Genomic DNA, 18,764 nt, shown 5'->3' on the forward strand with positions numbered 1-18,764 from the left:
TCTTTAATGATTGCATTATTAGTGTAGATTTTGAAATGGTTTAATTTGCATTTATAGTGGCTATTGTCTTGTGACTTCAGTCCCATCTAAATGGAAAGTGAAAGGTGCAATGACAATTATAAAGTGTAAAGAAAGTTATTCACTTTTACATAATGAACCGCCATGACATTCATTTTAGTGGTAAGTTGATGTCCTAAACTGATATATAAAATCATCTTTAATATATTTACAGGATATATTATCATAGTTATATATAGTTATATAACTCACTAAAGGCGAATTTCATAACATTTAAGAAATGACTGGCGCCTTATGTCCACAGAAAGTTTTAATTCATATGTATCATTAGGTATAGGTATGAGGTATGAGGTATGAGGTATGATATACATATTTATTTTCCAACACCACAGATTCAAAATAACATTCACCATGGAGCTTCAAAACATCAAAATCAACAACAAAAACGAACACAAAATGTATGTTATTTTTACTTGATAACATGCAGTGGCGATTTTAGCCCGAAATTTCTGGTGGGGCAATTTTGTATAACGTCATGTCATCGTCACAAAAATAGAGATAGCTGATTATTATATTATTATATAAGCCATTTGCCTATATGCCCAGGTAGGCATAGGCTATGAACTGCATTTTGAGTGCCGGCAGGGAGCAGAAATCCTATTTCAATTACATTTCACATGCTTCAGTTTTCAGCGTGACACAAAGATGTTGCTTATAATACAGCAACAAAGTAAAATAAAATAGATTGCAATCAAATAAAAAGATTAGATTTACACATAGTTCAAATAACTTGCATGCTTTATCAAGCTTGTGGCACACGCACACAACATCAGGCGAAAGGCGCAACTGAAACAAATAACAGCAAAAAAACATGCTGCTAAATGAACAAAACTTACATAAAATGTTGTCTTATGAATACAAATTATTTCAGGCTGCAACTTGAAACACGGGCTGGTTCCAAAACAGTAGAAAACTAGCGATAGCTAACGAGCAATAACATTAGTGGCGTAGATCTGTCTGAGTAGGATCTGTATGATTTATTTTTTCTTTGTCACGGGTTGCTAGGCAGATTTTGTGGGGCACATCTGAAACTTCCCCATCTCCCAATGTAAACTTTGGCCTGTGTCGCTCACACTCATTGGTGTTTCCATAGCAACAGTCTTATGTTTGCAGCACTGCCCCAGAAGGGGAGGGAGGGGAGAGCAGGCAGCATTTCACAGAGCAAGCACAAACACAGAAACACACACGAATCAAATTACTCCAAAACAGCACTATAATGCTTGTGAGTCTAGTTTATACACACACACATTTACAATTGAATTGCTACTTTGCATATTAAATAAAGTAAGATATATTTTGCCACAAAGCACAGATGTATTGAGCTTTCCACACCACAGCGCCATCTCGATCTGGTGGGGCAGTGCCCCAGGTGCCCCTAATGTAGAAACGCCACTGATTACATGATATTATGAAGTAATTACATTTTGTAATATGTACAGTCCTGAATGCGATTTCATTTAAATTTTACAAAAAATATTAATTTATTCAGATATGTTTTTCTACAGATTAGTTAAGATTCAGAGAAGATAACATTTAGATAAACACTGAGATTTAGATAACTACTACAACATTCTTGTAAATCCTTTTTTTATGAAACATGGTTGCTTGGCTGTTTCAGAAGAGCAATTCTTACTTGACTCACAACTTTGCAGAGTTTATTTTAATATTTACACAAACTTCTGTCCCCTGAAAATCTGAATATGTTACCTACAGCGTTGTGTCCTCATTCTCATGTTCATAATCATCAGAATGCTCCATCAGTATTGTTGCCAGAGTAGCAATAGTACTGTTAGGGTCCAATAATTTAACGAGAGGGATATTAACACTTCTTTCCTGGAAGATCAGATTCTGGAGAGTCATAGCTAACATGGAGTCAACACCAAGAGTCGATAGGGATGTTTCCTCATTTAACTCATCATACTCAACACTGATGGTTTCACTGAGCACAGACCGGACATATTCACTTGGTGAAGACACTGAGGTTTTAAGGGCTGATACATGATCAGACATTTTGGCTCTCCGGAGACTGTCCTCCACTAATGCTCTCAAGCGCATGTTGACCGAGGTGTTTTGAGAGAGAACATGGTACCTAATGTTTGTGAAGTTGAATTTACACACTGCCTGTTGTGGTTTGTTTAACAGGAGGCATTGCTGTAGGCTCTCGTGAATTTCAGTGACGTCCAAAACCATCATACCCTTTGCCTCAAGAAACTTCTGAAGATGTTCTTTGTTCAGCAGAAGACCAATATTCAGGGGCCCCCAGTTGATGGACTGGCCAGGAAGTCCAAGGTTCCTGCGGTACTGACAAAATGTATCCAAAAATGCATTTGCCGAGGCATAGTTTGTCTGAGAGGCATTTCCCAGGAATGAGGCGATGGAGGAGTAGCAGACAAAAAAGTCTAGCTCACAGTGCCGGGTGGCATGGTGCAGATTCAACACACCATTCACTTTTGGATACATGACTTTCTCATAGAGGGACTTATTGAGGCCTTCAATGAGCCCATCGTGAAGCACAACTGCACTGTGGAATATTCCTCTGATTGGACACGTCACATTTAAGGCGTAATGAGAAATTGGACACGTCACATTTAAGGCTAGTAATGACGGCAGACCATTGTTTCTGGACATTGCTTATGTCGTCCAGGACCTGTGGGGAAGGACTGCTCCTGGAGAAGATAACAATGTGTCCTCCACCTCTCTGGGCAATGAACTTCACCGTTTCAAACCCCAGCCCAGACAGTCCACCGGTCACAATGTACACTGCGTTCTTGTGAAATAAATGTTTGGGTTTGGGCAGCAAAGGGATATCAGACAGTGCAGTGCTGTTTTTCAGCACCAGCACCCGCAGTGTCTTACAACTGAAGTACGATTCTGATTCCTCAGTGGAAAGGAAATCTATGTAACCAGAATTCATTCTTTGAAAAGTGGACTTCTTAAAAGCCAGTGACTTGTTGTCCAACTGCATTAATCTGAGCCACCGGTAGATATGTGGATTGTGCGTTCGCAGAGACAACTTCTGCATTATGCTAGACATGTAGATGATCTGGGTTCGCATATTTTCACCTCTGCAAGCCCTTTGAGTGAATAAGGTGTTTGTGTGGCTGTCACAAATAATAATGGTTTCTGTATTAGTGGACATTTTCCCCACTTTTTCAAACATATATTCTTGACATGGAGGAAGTAGAACAACTGCATCAGCATTGTCAAAACTGGAGCTAGGATCAGCTCCTACTGTGACATTCCACCCTGTCTTTTTTGCTGTGAGCATCAAGATCCTCACAAGATTAGAGTCAGGGGCAGTGGTGATAATGCCTAAATGGCCATGCTTTTTTGGCTTAGATAATGCATTATGCAAGACCTCCCATGCAAGGGCAAAATGTGACAGGCATGGAGCTTCTTTGAAGATAGGAAGTTTATTTGTTTTGTAGCAAACCTCTGCTGGAATAACAACTTTTGAAGCTGCTGCTATGGGGTAGCAGGCTGCAATGTGGTCTCCCACTCTCAGTTTGCTCACACTCTTCCCCACAGCCATGACCGTACCACTGAAATCAAGAGCCAGGAGCTTGTGGTTCTGAGATGTGTGTTTATTCCAGTATATCGTCTGGCCAAAATTAAAGTCAGAGGCACTGATCGGGAAGTAGTCTGAGGAATGCACACATATTTCATTGAGTTCAACCTCAACATTTTTCTCATCAATCTGACCATCCTCTTTCTCAGATGGAACGGCTGACAATCTGGTCATCTTATAAGGGTCAGCCGTCTGCAAAGAAAAGCTTACTGCCTGTGAACAGTGATCCTTACTCTCAGGACTATGTAAGGCTGGTGTTGAGGTGCGAGTAATTTGTGGCTGGAGAACGTGCCCATCTTTCACCACCAGTTCTGGATATTTGCTGCAGGGGTAGGAGGTCAAGACCTGCAAAAGGGCCCTGATGTCTTCAGCTGAGACAGAGCTAATGTCAATCAGCTGAAAGGAGAGGTTTGAGATCTCCGATGCACATGCTCGTGTCATGCCAGAAAGCACAAACCCTGGACTTATGTGATCTATTCTCTCTTCAGTAGACTGATAAGTCACCACTCTGATGGAGTGTGAGAAATGAATATCCTTCAGATAGACAACTATCTGCCGGAAAATCTCACAGCAACAGGCAATGTTCTCTAGGATGTAATCAACTTTGTGGTTGGTTATGTCACCAAGACCCCACATGAACAAAACCTCTGTGAAGGATGCGGTCATATCAGGAATCTTCAGCTCTGAGAGTAATGCTGGGAATCCATGATTCAGCAATACCTTAGCACTTTGTAAGGGGAAAAACCTAGAGGCTGGGCTCAAATGATTTTTCAAGGCTTCAGACACCCCTAACTGGTCAGCAAAGACCAGTGTTCTGGGGAACTCAATGCCTTCACTGTCCAGACTTATTGCATTGAAGGTGTTATGGTAGAAGTACTCCTCCACAACTCGAGAGCGACTTCCAAGGAACCTGACCATTATATGCTTCAATTCAATTAAAACTGCACCCTCTTTGTCTGTGAAACACCCACAGATTTCAAAATCATCTGCTCCCACAGTCACTGCTCTCAAATAGACCACCATTTCACTCTGCAGAGGCTGCATGACAGTTATCGTCCCTATCCTTGAGGGAAACCCGGGCCGGGCAAGAAATCCATGAGCAACTGTGACAGGCTGCATCAGATAGTCTAACACAATGGGATGAATGAAGTAATCGTGTAACTGAGGAAGCAGCTCCTCAGGTACAGTTACAACAGAATAAGCTTCCCTGAGGTCCTCTCCATAGTACACATCTCCTTTGTTCCTGAACAATGTACCATACTCAAACCCCCCTAGACAGAGAGACTTGTAGAACTCATCGGCATTTACAACTGACTGACATCTTTGGCGGATGCTGTCCAGTGCTATTCTTTGCTCCTCAACAAACCTCCCTTGCCTGTGCTCCACTGTGCCAGAGGCATAGGTGGCTGAGTGGGAGAATATTTTGAAATTGGTCAGATTCCCTGCCGGTTCAAGCTGTGCTTTAATGTCAGGGGCGTTCTGGCTGAAAACAAAAGGACTCTGGAAATTGATACTGAGCTGCAGCGTGTTGAGTGGGACCTTGGGTTTGGCATATTCCATATATGCAGCAAGGCCCAGCTCAACATAAAAGGCCCCTGGAATGATTACAACACCATTATTTTTGTGGTCATACAAATACGACAGTGAGTCAGATGTGAGATCACAATTGAAGGTATTACCATCTGTCCTAGACTTGGATATCACAGGATGGCTGCTAGTGTAGTTGTTGTGTGCTGACTTAACAATGACATCTTTTTTAGCATTGTCAAACTGATATCTTGGAAAGGGTGTTGGAAGGGCCCAGACGCCTTTGTAAAATTGGTCCCAGTCTACATTAAACCCTGCCTCAAACAATTTTCCTACTGTCATGAGCATTGCCTCATGATCTTTTTCTGGCTGCACAGAGGAGAGAACTGTAACATCTTTACCCAGAGTCTCTATGATGTTCCTCTGCAAAGCTCGTCTTGGGCCTTTCTCTACAAAGACCACATTCTTTCGGTCTTTGGCTGCTGCTCTCACAGCTTGTTCGAACAATACAGGCTCACGGATGTTCTTGGCCCAGTACTCGCCACTGACAAAATCTGAAGGGGACACGGCATTTCCTGTCACTGTTGAGAAGAGTTCTGTCTCCTTGGCATTTTCTTGCATGATTCCTATACGTTCCCTAACCTCCAATAGAATGGGGTCCATCATGTGACTATGGTAGGCAGCAGGAACGTCCAAAATGCGAAGAAAAGTATTTTTGGATTTGTCACTGCTGCTTAACTTTTGGTGTAGTTTGACAATGGCCTCTGCATCCCCTGATGCTGTACAAGATTGAGGACTGTTGTATGCTGCCAGACAAACCTTTCCTGAGTAAGCGGGCAGAAGATTTAAGACCTCTGACACTGCCATGTTGCTGATAACCAGCATTTTCCCTCCTGTGACCCTGCTTTGTAAAGCACTGCGGTAATGGATGACTTTCACTGCATCCTCAAGAGACAACAGGCCAGAGCAATGAGCAGCAGCAACCTCTCCCACAGAATGCCCAAGGACAGCATCTGCTCTGACACCCCAGTGCTTCAGGAGAGTAGCAATAGCAACTTGGATAGCAAAGAGCAGTGGCTGGATGACTTCAGGCTTTGAGAAATCATTATTTTCATCTGTCTCTGCCTCTAGCTGGTCTATGATGTTTAACCTTTTGTAGCTTTGGAAAAGAGTCTCAATCTCCTTTACTTTCTGTCGGAAAACAGGCTCTTCTCTGAGGAGCTGCCTGCACATGCCTCTGTAAGTTACACCATTGCCACAGAATACAAACACTAATTTGGGGTCTGCCTTTGACTGGACTAACTTTTTGTTGAGAGCAGATCTAAGCTGGTCTGTCAAGTCTGTCAGTGTGGTGGAGTGTAAGGCCATTCTGTACCTGTGCTTTAAGTGAGTTCTCCTGCATGCTGATGTGTACGCTATAGCTTGGAGATCAGCCATGATCTCTTTCTCAAGTTTAGATTCTGTGTCTTCAATTACCATTGCAAGTGATTTTTCAGAGCCTGCAGAGAGCACAAAAAACTGATGATTTTTGTTAACTGAAGCTTTTAGTATTTGTGGCTGTTTGTGCTGCTGGACAACTGCATGGGCATTGGTCCCACCAAAACCAAAGTTATTGATTCCTGCCACCCTTCCATCTGGAGAAGGGCTTTTCCATTTCTCTACCCTAGTTGGTATTCTGAGATTCAGAGCTTTTGCATCTATGCTAGTATTGTCTTCTGAGTAGAAAACTGATGGAACAATGGTCTCATGTTTCATCATTAGGAGCACCTTAATCAATCCTGCTACACCAGCTGCTGATTCAGTGTGTCCAATGTTACTTTTCACAGAGCCTATAATGAGAGTCTCTGATCCTGGGGGTCTGGCTTTGGCAATAATGTTAGAGATGCTGCTTGCCTCTATTGGGTCACCAACTGGGTGTTCCAGTCCCATGAGTCTCTATGTACTGGACACTCGTCAGGTCACTTTCTGTGGAGTAGATCCTGCTGAGAAGCTCTTTCTGCTGGACCATGGACGGCTTGGTGAGTGGAGAAACAGAGTGACCATCTTGGTTGACTGCAGTTTTGCTAATAATACCCCAGACATGGTCAGAATTTTGTAGGGCCTGTGATAAAAAAAAAGTTGTAAACCAGTTTGGATATTGATATGATTACAATGCAAGGAAAGTCAAGATATGATACAGACATAACTGGTATGTTTGCCCAAGATAGTTGTGACAGAGTGTCATCACTACGGTTGAGTATGTGCTCTGATTGCCATACCAATGAGCCTGGCTCTTTGGCATTGTGGTCAGGGTGCAGGTTTGGTACACCGTAGACCAGGGTTTAAGGCTGGGTGGGGTAACTGCTCTCTCCCTTAGCAACAACAGGTGTATAAGTATTTTACAAATTTGACTACACTTGTTCAGATATTTGCAAAACTAGTTGTGATATTGGTTGGGCTAGTTTGGTCAGCCACAAATTTCCATTATTATTATTATTATTATTATTATTATTAATAAGACACTAACAAAGATCAATCCGAAATCCAACCAAATATACATTACTCTAGAGTTCTAAATGTTACCCCATATGTCTCTCTTTGGCACACGCACACGCAAGCACACACACACTGCAAAGGGTTGTAAATAAGTACCTTTTTCAGAGGCTTCAGAAGAACAATCCCACAACCTTCTCCCCTGCCATATCCATCTGCTCTGCTGGAGAAAGGTTTGCTGGTGCCATCAGGTGAGATCATCTTGGCTTTGCTGAGAGACACAAATGGTCCTGGTTCTATGATGCAGCTCACTCCACCACACAAAGCCATGTCACAGTCACCTGTGGAATGAAAGGCCACTTAGAAATCAATTGTAATGTCAGGCTCGCTCAGGGATGAAACCCGAGTCGCTGGATTTGGGAACCAGCGCTTCAGCCAAGTGTGTTAATGAGGAACCAATTGCAGGATGTTCACGATTGTTTTCTTTATTGTTTTCAAACAACGGTAATCCAAAACACAGAAGATAATGAACAGGGCAAAAGGCACATAACTAAGAAGGCTACAAAACACTAACCCGATACTTGAGGATGTCTCTGGAGAGTGCAGAAACTAGCTAGAGCTAGCAGCAACAAAGTGCGTGAGAGCACTGCGAACTAAGTGTAAGGGGTACTGAGTGGGGCTTTTGTGTTATTTGGGGATAATAAGATGTGTGTTTATTTACATGTACTTGCGTTACGGGACTTAACTTGATATGGCCTCGTGGCATCTATCTTTTAGTTTCCTGCGTTTTGGAATGGAAGTAACAAGGTGATGAACGAGTGGGAGGTTTATCAATTACGTGGGGTTTAAAAAGGAAGGGAAACTCGGGTGACGGGGCGGCCGCTTTTGTCTGGGAATTGCGAGAGTCGAGAGAGCAAGCCGGCAAACGCCATTACACATTGATGGGTGAGCTTGGTATCTGGTAACAGTAAGGATAGCCTACCGTATGATCCGGGTCGCTGTACACGTTTGCTGTGTTGTAGCCCATAGGATATTGTTGTGTGTTATCTGTGTGAAGAGACTGGCTCGTTTAGTTCACATTTTTCACTTATTGATGGTTTTCCTTTACTTTGATTGATTTGATTATTTTCCTTTCACCTTTTGTCTTTGGGCTTGAGTCAGTTGTCTTTGCTGTCGGTACTGCAAGCAGTGTTTCCTATTTTTATACAATTTTACTACAGGCTTGTTAATAAATTCCTTTATTATTGTATTTGCCCCTTCCGCCTGTGTTTATTGGCCACTGAGGTACCAGATCCCTAGAGATATATAGCCTAGATTTATCTTTGTTACATAAGTGCTTGAGAGCACTTCTAACTAAGGTGCTTGGGAGCACTACTAGCAACCATGGGGACAAAGACAATCTAACGACCCGATCAAGGCCAGGGAAACTAGCCAGGTATTTATCGCCTGGCTAATTGTGACAGGTGGCAATCGCACAATGCGAAACAGGTGAGGGCACATAATGGGACACAGGTGAGGGCACACAATGGGAAACAGGTGAGGGCACATAATAGGAAACGGGTGAGGGCACTCAATGGGAAACAGGTGAGGGCACATAATAGGAAACGGGTGAGGGCACACAATGGGAAACAGGTGAGGGCACACAATAGGAAACGGGTGAGGGCACACAATGGGAAACAGGTGAGGGCACACAATGGGAAACAGGTGAGGGCACACTAGGAAAACAAAGGTACATGTGAACACAAATAATAAGTCCGTAATAATGTCTCTTTGGCCGCCAGAGGCCGCCAATGTCCCAAATTGTGGCAATGTGCCACGAATCGTGACATGTAATCTATTATATGCATATCTACATATAATAGATCACAACTGTCCACCAACCATCAAATAAAGGGCTTAGCATAACATTGTGACAAAACAACACAGATAGTGAAACACGATGAAAGGGGCTGCCTGATATTTTGAAGTGAAAACTAGTATGACAAAGTAAAATTGCATAATAAGAAGCTTATACAAAATTGAAATACAAATATAATCTAATTGCTCTGAGTGTTTGAACACATGCATCATGTTACGGAAATGTTAAGTTTTAACAATTTCAAATATGTGTTTTGTATCTTGTAATAATGAACAAATATAGATAAGGTGAAACAAGTTTGCTGAGTGTTATAGATGATACTGAAAACAAATGTATCATATGTCAGCTACCAGACTATTGCCTGTGTCAGTAAACATCCAGGTAGTAGTGTATTATGAGATATGAATACAGTAGCTATTTATTTTGAATTTACTTTGTCAAACTATTGGGTTAATTTTACAGGTGTCTATTACATTTTTAACTCAGTGTAGGTACACCTGAAATTCGTCCATTGTGTTTGACTTTAATCAGTAACTTACGTGTGGTTTCACCCGGAACCTACGTACAACTTTACCTATCATAAAAGTGTAACCTGATGCAATTTTAACCACGCCCACTTGAGCTTGGACAATAGCCGCGTCTCCCCAGATGTGGCTCTCTCTCCCTCCCGGCATGGACCGTGGAGCAACCTCTTTGACCTCTCCGCACCTCCAGCATTGCTTGGAGCACACCGTCAACCGGTAAAGGCCTTCTCTCTTTGTTCTCTCGCAACAAAGAGAACACTCTCACTTCTTACGGCCGACACACGCCTAAGATCTCTCAGTCAACGAACTGCTAAGTGAGACGAAGTAAGTTTAGCAAAAGCAGCTAACAATAGACCTGCTAGCTAAATTGCCAAGGGAACAGCAACAGATTCGCAGACACTGCAACGGAACAAGTGGTCAAATCCTCCGACCTAAACTGCAGTGAAACAGACATCACAGCAAGGACACCTTTCTCCATCTACGGACAGCATCATCTCTTCTCTGCCTCATCTACGTCGGATCCGCACGCCTCTTCCCAAAGGACTGGTAAACTCTGACATTAACTGGGCATTTAGCTATCCTAGCTATTCACAACCTGGCTAAGCATAAGACTGTTTACATTCCATTGTTCATGTGTTTCATATGTTTTGTTTACTGAACGTAACTGTTTATATATTTTCATTGTTAGTTGGTAGTTGGCTTCGCCACACCATCTAAGGGTTGTCGCTAGGATTGCTTCTCAGACACATCGGGTCTTGCATGCATCACTAACTATTTCCCTCTTCTAACATGGCATCTTAATCGCGAACGATTACATACTGTACATTGGCCTTCACATAGCCACACACGCGAAAGTAATACTCAAACTTCGCGCTGCACATAGGCTCGTCCTTTTTCCACATCACATGTATGTTTGCGTACGTGCACACACATGCACGCGGAACTGCGGTGATCAAACAAAGGAACACACACACATTCTTTCTGGCGTGCTCCTAACAGCGCAACCCCGAGCCTACAGGCTCGCTCACACACACACACACTCTCTCTCTCTTACACATCCCCACACTCCTTGAATTCATTAGTTAGTTACATTTAGCTATATTACATATTGTGTGATATTTTCCTATCATTGTGTAAATAAATACTTTGATTATATACGCTGGTTTATTTAATGTTACACAAGAATGGACGTTGCCAACCTCTTCTATTCAGAACTCCAATGACCTTCAACCATACTATTATCACACTACAGGTGAATGGGACTTTTTTTTCCTTTATAGATATCCTCATCAATTTCTACCAGATTAATCTTCATATTAAGAGAAATACTTTTTATATTACACTTTGTCTCAAAAAGAAAATAGAATATGCAAATTTTCTTAGGTGATCACAATGTTTACAGTGTAAGAATTCTGGTTTGATATTTCTAATTGTCTCTAGATGTCCAGGGTGGATGCTGTGGTCAGGTTTTGAGATTACAATCTCAGGGACTAATAAACTGCCCTTTCTTACAAAACCATAAGCATCTGCATTTAAGACTGAGGTGGCGTCTGTAAATGGTGCTTGGACCCAAAGCTGCTGTTGATAATAGGCTCTTTGTATATGTTTTCTTGCATTAGTTGAGGTGCAAGCGGTCCTCTCAAAGTCCATCTTGAGGACATTACTATTGAACGCAGCAATGCGCAGGTTGTCAAATGTCTCCATCTGTTGATGGTTTGAGACATTTGACCAAGAATGTTTCTGTCATTTGTATTGCACTCTCTGTTAGCTGTGGACAGTTGAAATTGAGAATCAGAGAAAAGTTGTCTGGTTTGCGGACAGTGTTCAGAGCTGCAAGTTTAGTTGAAATTTGGCTGGTTGTATCACACCCAGTCAGCGCATGTAGTGCTGGGAGGCACTGTGTGAGCTCGTCTTGTGGCACCGCCACAGATGAATTAGGATTTAGACACCCTCGAAAAAGACCCCAGTAAGAAACAAAGTGTTTCTCATTGGATCATTGGAATCATTGGAATTTATGGTACTGTGATTTTTCCATCTTGTTTGCAAGAGAAGAGGAGTTTTTTTTAGTTTGTTTGTCGCATGTGCTGGCCGCACATGGTCTGAAGGCCGACTGTTTTCTGTTGGACAATCTTTTTCGAAGCAAGGCTTCACTAGACTTGATGTATAATTTGATGTGTTTGACTTATGTGTTGTTTAGTGTTGAAAATGTTTGATGAGGTTCATGTCCTTAAAGCTGAATGAACTAAGCAAATTGTTTGTCGTGTGTTCTCAAGTTGCACCTCTACAGTGTCTCAAATTTATGTTAATAACTTGAGTTTCTGAGTTGAAGCCAATTTGTTACAGTCTCCCAGCGCTTTGCAGATATCATGAAGTGGTAATATTGATCTTTTCACTCCTGAATTGCGGATAAGCCAGAGCTCTTGGAGGCCAAGACTTCTCCAATTGACTGTTATGTGGTATAATAGGCACACAAAGACATCTGTGTCACCTGATGACAGTGTCAGTGATGTAGATCCTGTACGGTGACTTAAAATGTCCTGCACATGGAACATCATCCTGTCATCAGCTTCCTCGTGTGTGCAGTTGAGCCGAGGGAATGGAGTAGCACTCGCCTACTCGCCTAGGTGATATCACATCAAGGACAACCATATTTTTTGATTTTCCTCTTCTCTCCCTCTCTGCATGTTTGATGCTGTCCTCTCGGTAAGTCTCGAAAATTATATGGATCTCATCACAGTTGCCTCCAGCTTTGGTGACCATAAATGTCAATGCAATAGCAAAGTCGTGGAATGTCTTGATGGGTGGATCAAGTTTCTTTAAGGAGACCTTTCTCACCAATGCAATGAAGTCGATAATGTTGGCGTGTGTTTGCGGGGGGGGGGGGGGGGGGGGGGGGTAGGTATCTGGACCTTTTATATCTATTTGTGAACACAACTTCAATAGCTCAGTCCCAAGTTGTGATTTGGCACTCTTCCTCAAGTAACCGTCTTTGTCAACCAAGAAGAATGCAGAGTTGGTGATCTCATGCTGGAGTAGCTCCTCAACTGTGAACCCCCCGTGACACCCATACTCAATAAACATGAGAGCTTTGATTGTCTCATCTTTGATATCTGCTTTGGAAGCCAAACTCAAGGTGGTCTTTGGCAAAATAAACTTGACTTTACTAATAGTCAATACTAATAGTCGGGTGTATCGATATCGACTTATTTCTGAGTGGATCATCGATACATTTAGCACAAGCAGCACTGCCCTCTGTGATACAACAACTTGTCTACATTTACCTTGGTCACAATTTCTCCAGTGAGAACATTCTTAAGCATTACCTGGTCTCTTAAAGGACTGCATACCTTGAGGAGATATTCCTCTATGCCTTGCACCATCTTTACTATTTTAGTTGTAGTGCTCGGGTTGAAGTCATGAGGAAGTGAGAGTTCTCCTCCAACATCATCCCTCATCTCAAGGAGATCAACATACTGGTCTATTTTATGCTTGATGATTCCCCAAAGAGCTACTGCTTCCTTCTTCCTGGTGACTCCAATTATCCCTCCACTCACTTTGGCAGGCCGGTTGTAACACTGCTCTAGTGCCTGGTCAAATGGCACTCCACTACCTTTCTTGGTGGTGTTCACAACAAATCCACCATTTATGAATGAGTCATAGAGGAGTGGGAACTTCTCCTTCAGTTGATAGCAGTCCTGCAGGAATAATGGTGTCCATCGACAGTAGTTTGATATCCCAAAAAAGAAGAACAGTGAAGTTGCCCTCTCCATTGCACTGAGGTAGAGAATCCAGTCTCTAGAGCACAGAGAATTGGTCAGATCCCTCAATATTGGGAACAGGTCAGAAACATATGTGCTCCAGTAATTTAAACACACAAAATTACAACTCATATGATAGACACATTATAAGTGTACACGCCAACACAGAGAATAAAGAGTAGATTTCCTTACTTTTCTTGATCTCACAAGTCATCTTGCTTGACAGCTATGTGCTCTGCTATGACCTCAGGTCACTATGGCTGCCAAGTAAACTTTTGTTGAAAAAAAAGTTGGAGGTGATGATGTGATGACAGCAATATTTAGAACAGCTAGGAAATGTAAGCTTTTAAAGTTTAGGTTAATAAATAACTGACAATTCCTGGATGTTGCTAGTTGTATGTAATAGGTAATATTTGTAACTTTTTTTAGCCATTTTATTTATATCAAATCAAAATGCTTACACTCTTCTATGACCTTATAATCATGTTAATTGTGAACATTGTGATCACCTCAGAAAATCTGTAGCTTCAAGGGTTTATGTACGCATATATAATGAGATATCGCCTCATTTGCAAATTTTAATATTATTTTTTAGACAAAGTGTAATACAAAAAGTATTTCTCTTAATATGAACATTAATCTGGTAGAAATTGATCAGGACTTTCGTCCCGGATAGAGATTTTGGCACACATCCCACGTTGTTCAGTGGGGTCATATTAGTCTATAACAGTTGAGATATTCTCCACTAAATGAAGCGCATACAAATCTTCCCCAGGACCTGTACTATATCGCCCAGCCCTTGGCTGCATATACAGGTTTGAGTATTCACAACCAGCAATACCAAGAAAGGTCAATAGGTGGCTATTGTGCTCTATCTGACTACAACAAATACGGCACTCTCACGTGCAACAGAATAAAATATCCAGTGAACTGTCATAAAGGTGATTTCAGTATTGATTTTGACTGTATTGCAAAATCTTTACATCTTTACGTTCCATCATAATGGTAACTGAGAACACGAAAAAACAAACATCTAGAACGTTTTATATATTTGACACAGCCTACTCACCAATTTACCAGATTAATCAGATATAGCTCAGCTACATAATATTCATATAGAATGAGATTTCATTTGCAGTCAAACGATGGGAGTGCAACAACACGACAGAAGTAAATCTTACAGTTTTACAGCACCCTACGTAGACAGAGGGCCAAGACTATGCATGATTATGCATGTTTATGATGTCTAATTGACGCATTGCTCAACCACAAGTGTAATTTGGTTGCTATTAATCTACGTCTTACTAGCAACATTAACGTGACACAACATTGAAAACAGGCAACCACTCTAACATGTCTAATGAAGCACCAGTTGATACACCATAATTCAGTTATCATGATAAATGCCAACAATGCTTTTGGGAGATCACATTGACATTGATTTCTGATTCGGATTTGCTGAAGGGCATTCTTTTGCTGTTTGTTCTACAAGGGATGGGGTTACTATTACTGACAGAGGGAAAATAGAAAATGACATTCATGTTGTATGTGATTCTATGTGTAATAAACATTGGTTGCACAAATGCAGTCAAATTTGAAAAGGAAAATGATTCACCTGTTGAAATTATTGGTCAATATTTGTCTAATATTTTACATGTGAAATGTATAGTGCCATTATTATAACTTTGTGATGTGCTTGTAGTGTGTAATATAGAGACATTTGTTTAAATCCCTTTATTTGTATGTATATTTTACAATGTTTTTAATAAACTTAAATATGTGTATACTGTGTGGCCAATATGTCTAACTGAATATTTCAACCAAATTTCATCACTTTTCTTTTACAAGTGCAACACATTTCATGAAACTTTGCTTCAGTCATTTGTTTCAGTCAAAATGTTGGCAGTGGACTGCCTAAATCCAAAATTGCATAAACTGTCCAGTGCTGGTGCATTTACATTAGAAAAAAAAACAGAAATAGAATTCTAACACATTTTGTGTTAAACTATTCAATATAATTATATTCATGAGGGTATACATGTTATACATTTTTGTATTTTTTGTTATTGGTAATGTTTGTAATATTGTGCAATTATGCTAAAATGATCAAAACTTTGCTTATTTTTGGTAGATGAAAATGCCATTATAGTACAATTTTGGATAACTTGCATTTTTTGTTGTAGATAATCATCATTATTCTAAAACAAAACTGTTCATGAACATTCTGATACCGGTACCTATCGAATACTGTAGGCAATATTATTATTTCATATCATACTTTATGAACACAGGGTGGCAGTCATGTACCAAAGCAGATGAATATAATCTTTTCTGTCAGCTGTCACTGTAGGGCATAGTATCTATGCAGATTAGATAATACAGGACACTAAATATACGTTACCAAGGACACTTTAAGATAATAAAATGGAGAATGGAAAACAAGAACACTCCAGGTCAATGGTTGGATCGAATTGGAGCTAATTGGACGAAATTAGCCCAATGGGCTGTGCTATTTAAAGGGTGCCACATTCCATGAGGAGAGAATGAAAGAGGCATCTGAGAGGCGTGAGAAAGAAAAAGAACACTTACCTGCTCTGAGGTTAAGTGAATGCTGTATTTAGACACGTGAATACAGATTGTGCCTAGATTGATGTATGTTTGTTTATTTTATGCACATGTTAGGGGTTGATGTGTAAATAAACAAGTATACTGTATATTAAGCCTCCATCTCCTGCATTGTGTTTCTTCCTGACTTCACCACCGATTCCAGTGGCCCACATGCCAAAACATGGGGTGGCTGCCTCAGTCCCTCACACAGGAGTTTAGATTTTTGTATTCATTAAATTAATGAAATTAAAAATCCAGACCTGGAGACCTCCAGAAACCCAGAGAAGGAGTGGCAGAAAGAGAGAGGGAGAAAATGGAGGAAGCTGTGGAAGCTTCCAGAAAAGAAGAGCAAGAGGTGTGGAGATTTCTTCTCACAATCACAAGGTAAAGAGGGTGAGAAAAACTGTTTGCCCAAGAGACTTGTTACTTCTGGGGCTAATAGAAGAAGACAACTACGAGAAACTGATGGCAAAGGAGACTGAGAAATGATAGCTTGAAGGAGTCATCGTATGCCCATTTTACCACAAGTTGATATGGTTCCTTGGGGTCTTAACGAAATATCATACTTTGGTCAAAATACCACAGGGATAATTTAAAATAGTACCCTTTTACCCTGTCTAAAACTCTCCTGTCTTTCTGGTTGAACTGTACCAGATGGATGACGAAGAGGAAGAGCATCTCCATAACAGCACTGTCAGCAAAAATTGGATGGACCTCAAGATCCAGGCAGGCAAGTGGTCAAGAAATATCACAGTTATGTACACATCCTACCCAGACTAGAAGGACACTGCAAATATGTATTATTTAGTATTCCCCTCAACATGGAGAAACACTGGGCGAGTGCTGTGTTTGCTGTCCTTAGGTGTTAGATGGCTCTACGATTTTTGTCTCTAAGGGGGGGCTCTATCTCATAAAAAAGTTGGCGCACCGCGCACATAGCTTGCCAAGGCTATACAATCAAATAGCCTAGGTGCGAGCAGCGCTTTTGCGCACGGTAGGCATAGGCTGTATATAACTTGACACATGCATACAACAGACAGACATTTTTGTACAGAATTTGATTTATTTTAATTCATTTCAAAATATTATTGATTGTAAGACTCCCTCAGATTTTTGACTTTGTTGCTTTCATGGGAGCTAGTCCTCACTCTATGGGAGCTCAGCTCCCTCTGGCTCCCATGTAATTCGAACACTGGCTCTACCCATGAGACAAGAAGTGCAGAAACCTTCAGCTCGCAAAACTTGGATGCCAAGGAATGAATAGATGAAGCTCCAAAACAAGCCTTGCCTTAATGATAACCTTGATTTATCCAATTATACTGGAGGCCATCACTATGCAGAGTGTATTGCCACCTTGTGGCTCATTTAACACTCTGCGTAACTGTACAATTTACTTGCTGCATGTTCTGGGTAACGCGGGACATTTTTTTTAAAGTAAAGGACAATAATTCAGTGCTATGCATTGATAGCCTGCCTTTTACCCATCAGTTCCATTCAGTTTTAGCAGGAGGTTAAAAGGGCATCAAGAAATTAAGGTGACAAAATTAGAGAAAATCTGCATCCTAGATATCCATTCAGGTTTGAGTTCAGGGCCTGAAAAGACAAAATGAGAAGCAAGACTCCCTCCCACATGAAACACAGAATTTGAGAAAAAAAGTGAACTGATACCTCCATGGGCAAAGATCAACTGGGCAAATTTAGCCTTTCCTGAAGAGAAAGAAACACATTAGAATTCAAACACTCACTTTGGACCACAGACATACAGAAACACCCAGGCCTACCTTAATGGAGTGTAGTCTACAGTTTGACCAGTCTGGGCTTCATGTCCAGGAAAACTGGGGACAGGAGCAGGCTGAGCAGCATCACATGGAGGAACGTCCAGTGGGATGTAGGTGGTTTGGGAAAAGACCCTTTTCCCAAGCACGTAACGATTGAAGGATTTAACCAGGTAGCGCGTTTGAAAACCTGATGGCTCTGTGATCACAAGGTAGCGCTCTTGCCCTGATGAGGGACCCTCAGCATCACCACCATTAGAAGAGGTTTCTCCACTCACATCCATGGAGGAGTTGCCAAGACTACCTAAAGGGTTGGATTGAGTCATTTGAGGAAGGGGCATCTCGACCAGCGTGGAGGCCATCTGGGCCTGCACCTGGGGCATCTTGGCTGCCTGGCTCACTAGGGCCGGGGGCATCTGGGCCCATGCTGGGGGCATCTGTGCCTGGGGCACCTTGGCTGTCTGGCTCACTTGGGGCATCTTGGCAGTCTGGGTCACTGGGGCCGGTGGCATCTGGGCCCATGCTGGGGGCATCTGGGCCTGCACCTGGGGCATCTTGGCTGCCTGGCTCACTGGGGCTGGTGGCATCTGCGCCTGG

At 41.7% G+C, this 18,764-nt stretch overlaps 1 protein-coding gene across 1 annotated transcript; it reads right to left on the reverse strand.

The window, feature by feature from the left end:
• Positions 1 to 1,410: 1,410 nt before the first annotated feature.
• Positions 1,411 to 18,754, reverse strand: LOC116224472 (probable polyketide synthase 1). Its single transcript, XM_031584424.2, is given in 6 exon segments — positions 1,411 to 2,653; positions 2,655 to 7,081; positions 7,083 to 7,307; positions 7,805 to 7,986; positions 18,061 to 18,099; positions 18,202 to 18,754. Coding segments are annotated over 6 exon segments (6,294 nt in total). The 3' UTR covers positions 1,411 to 1,785.
• Between the last annotated feature and the right edge of the window lie 10 nt (positions 18,755 to 18,764).

This window comes from Clupea harengus, chromosome 17 (assembly GCF_900700415.2).
Source record: "Clupea harengus chromosome 17, Ch_v2.0.2, whole genome shotgun sequence".
NCBI classification, from domain to species: Eukaryota; Metazoa; Chordata; class Actinopteri; order Clupeiformes; family Clupeidae; genus Clupea; species Clupea harengus.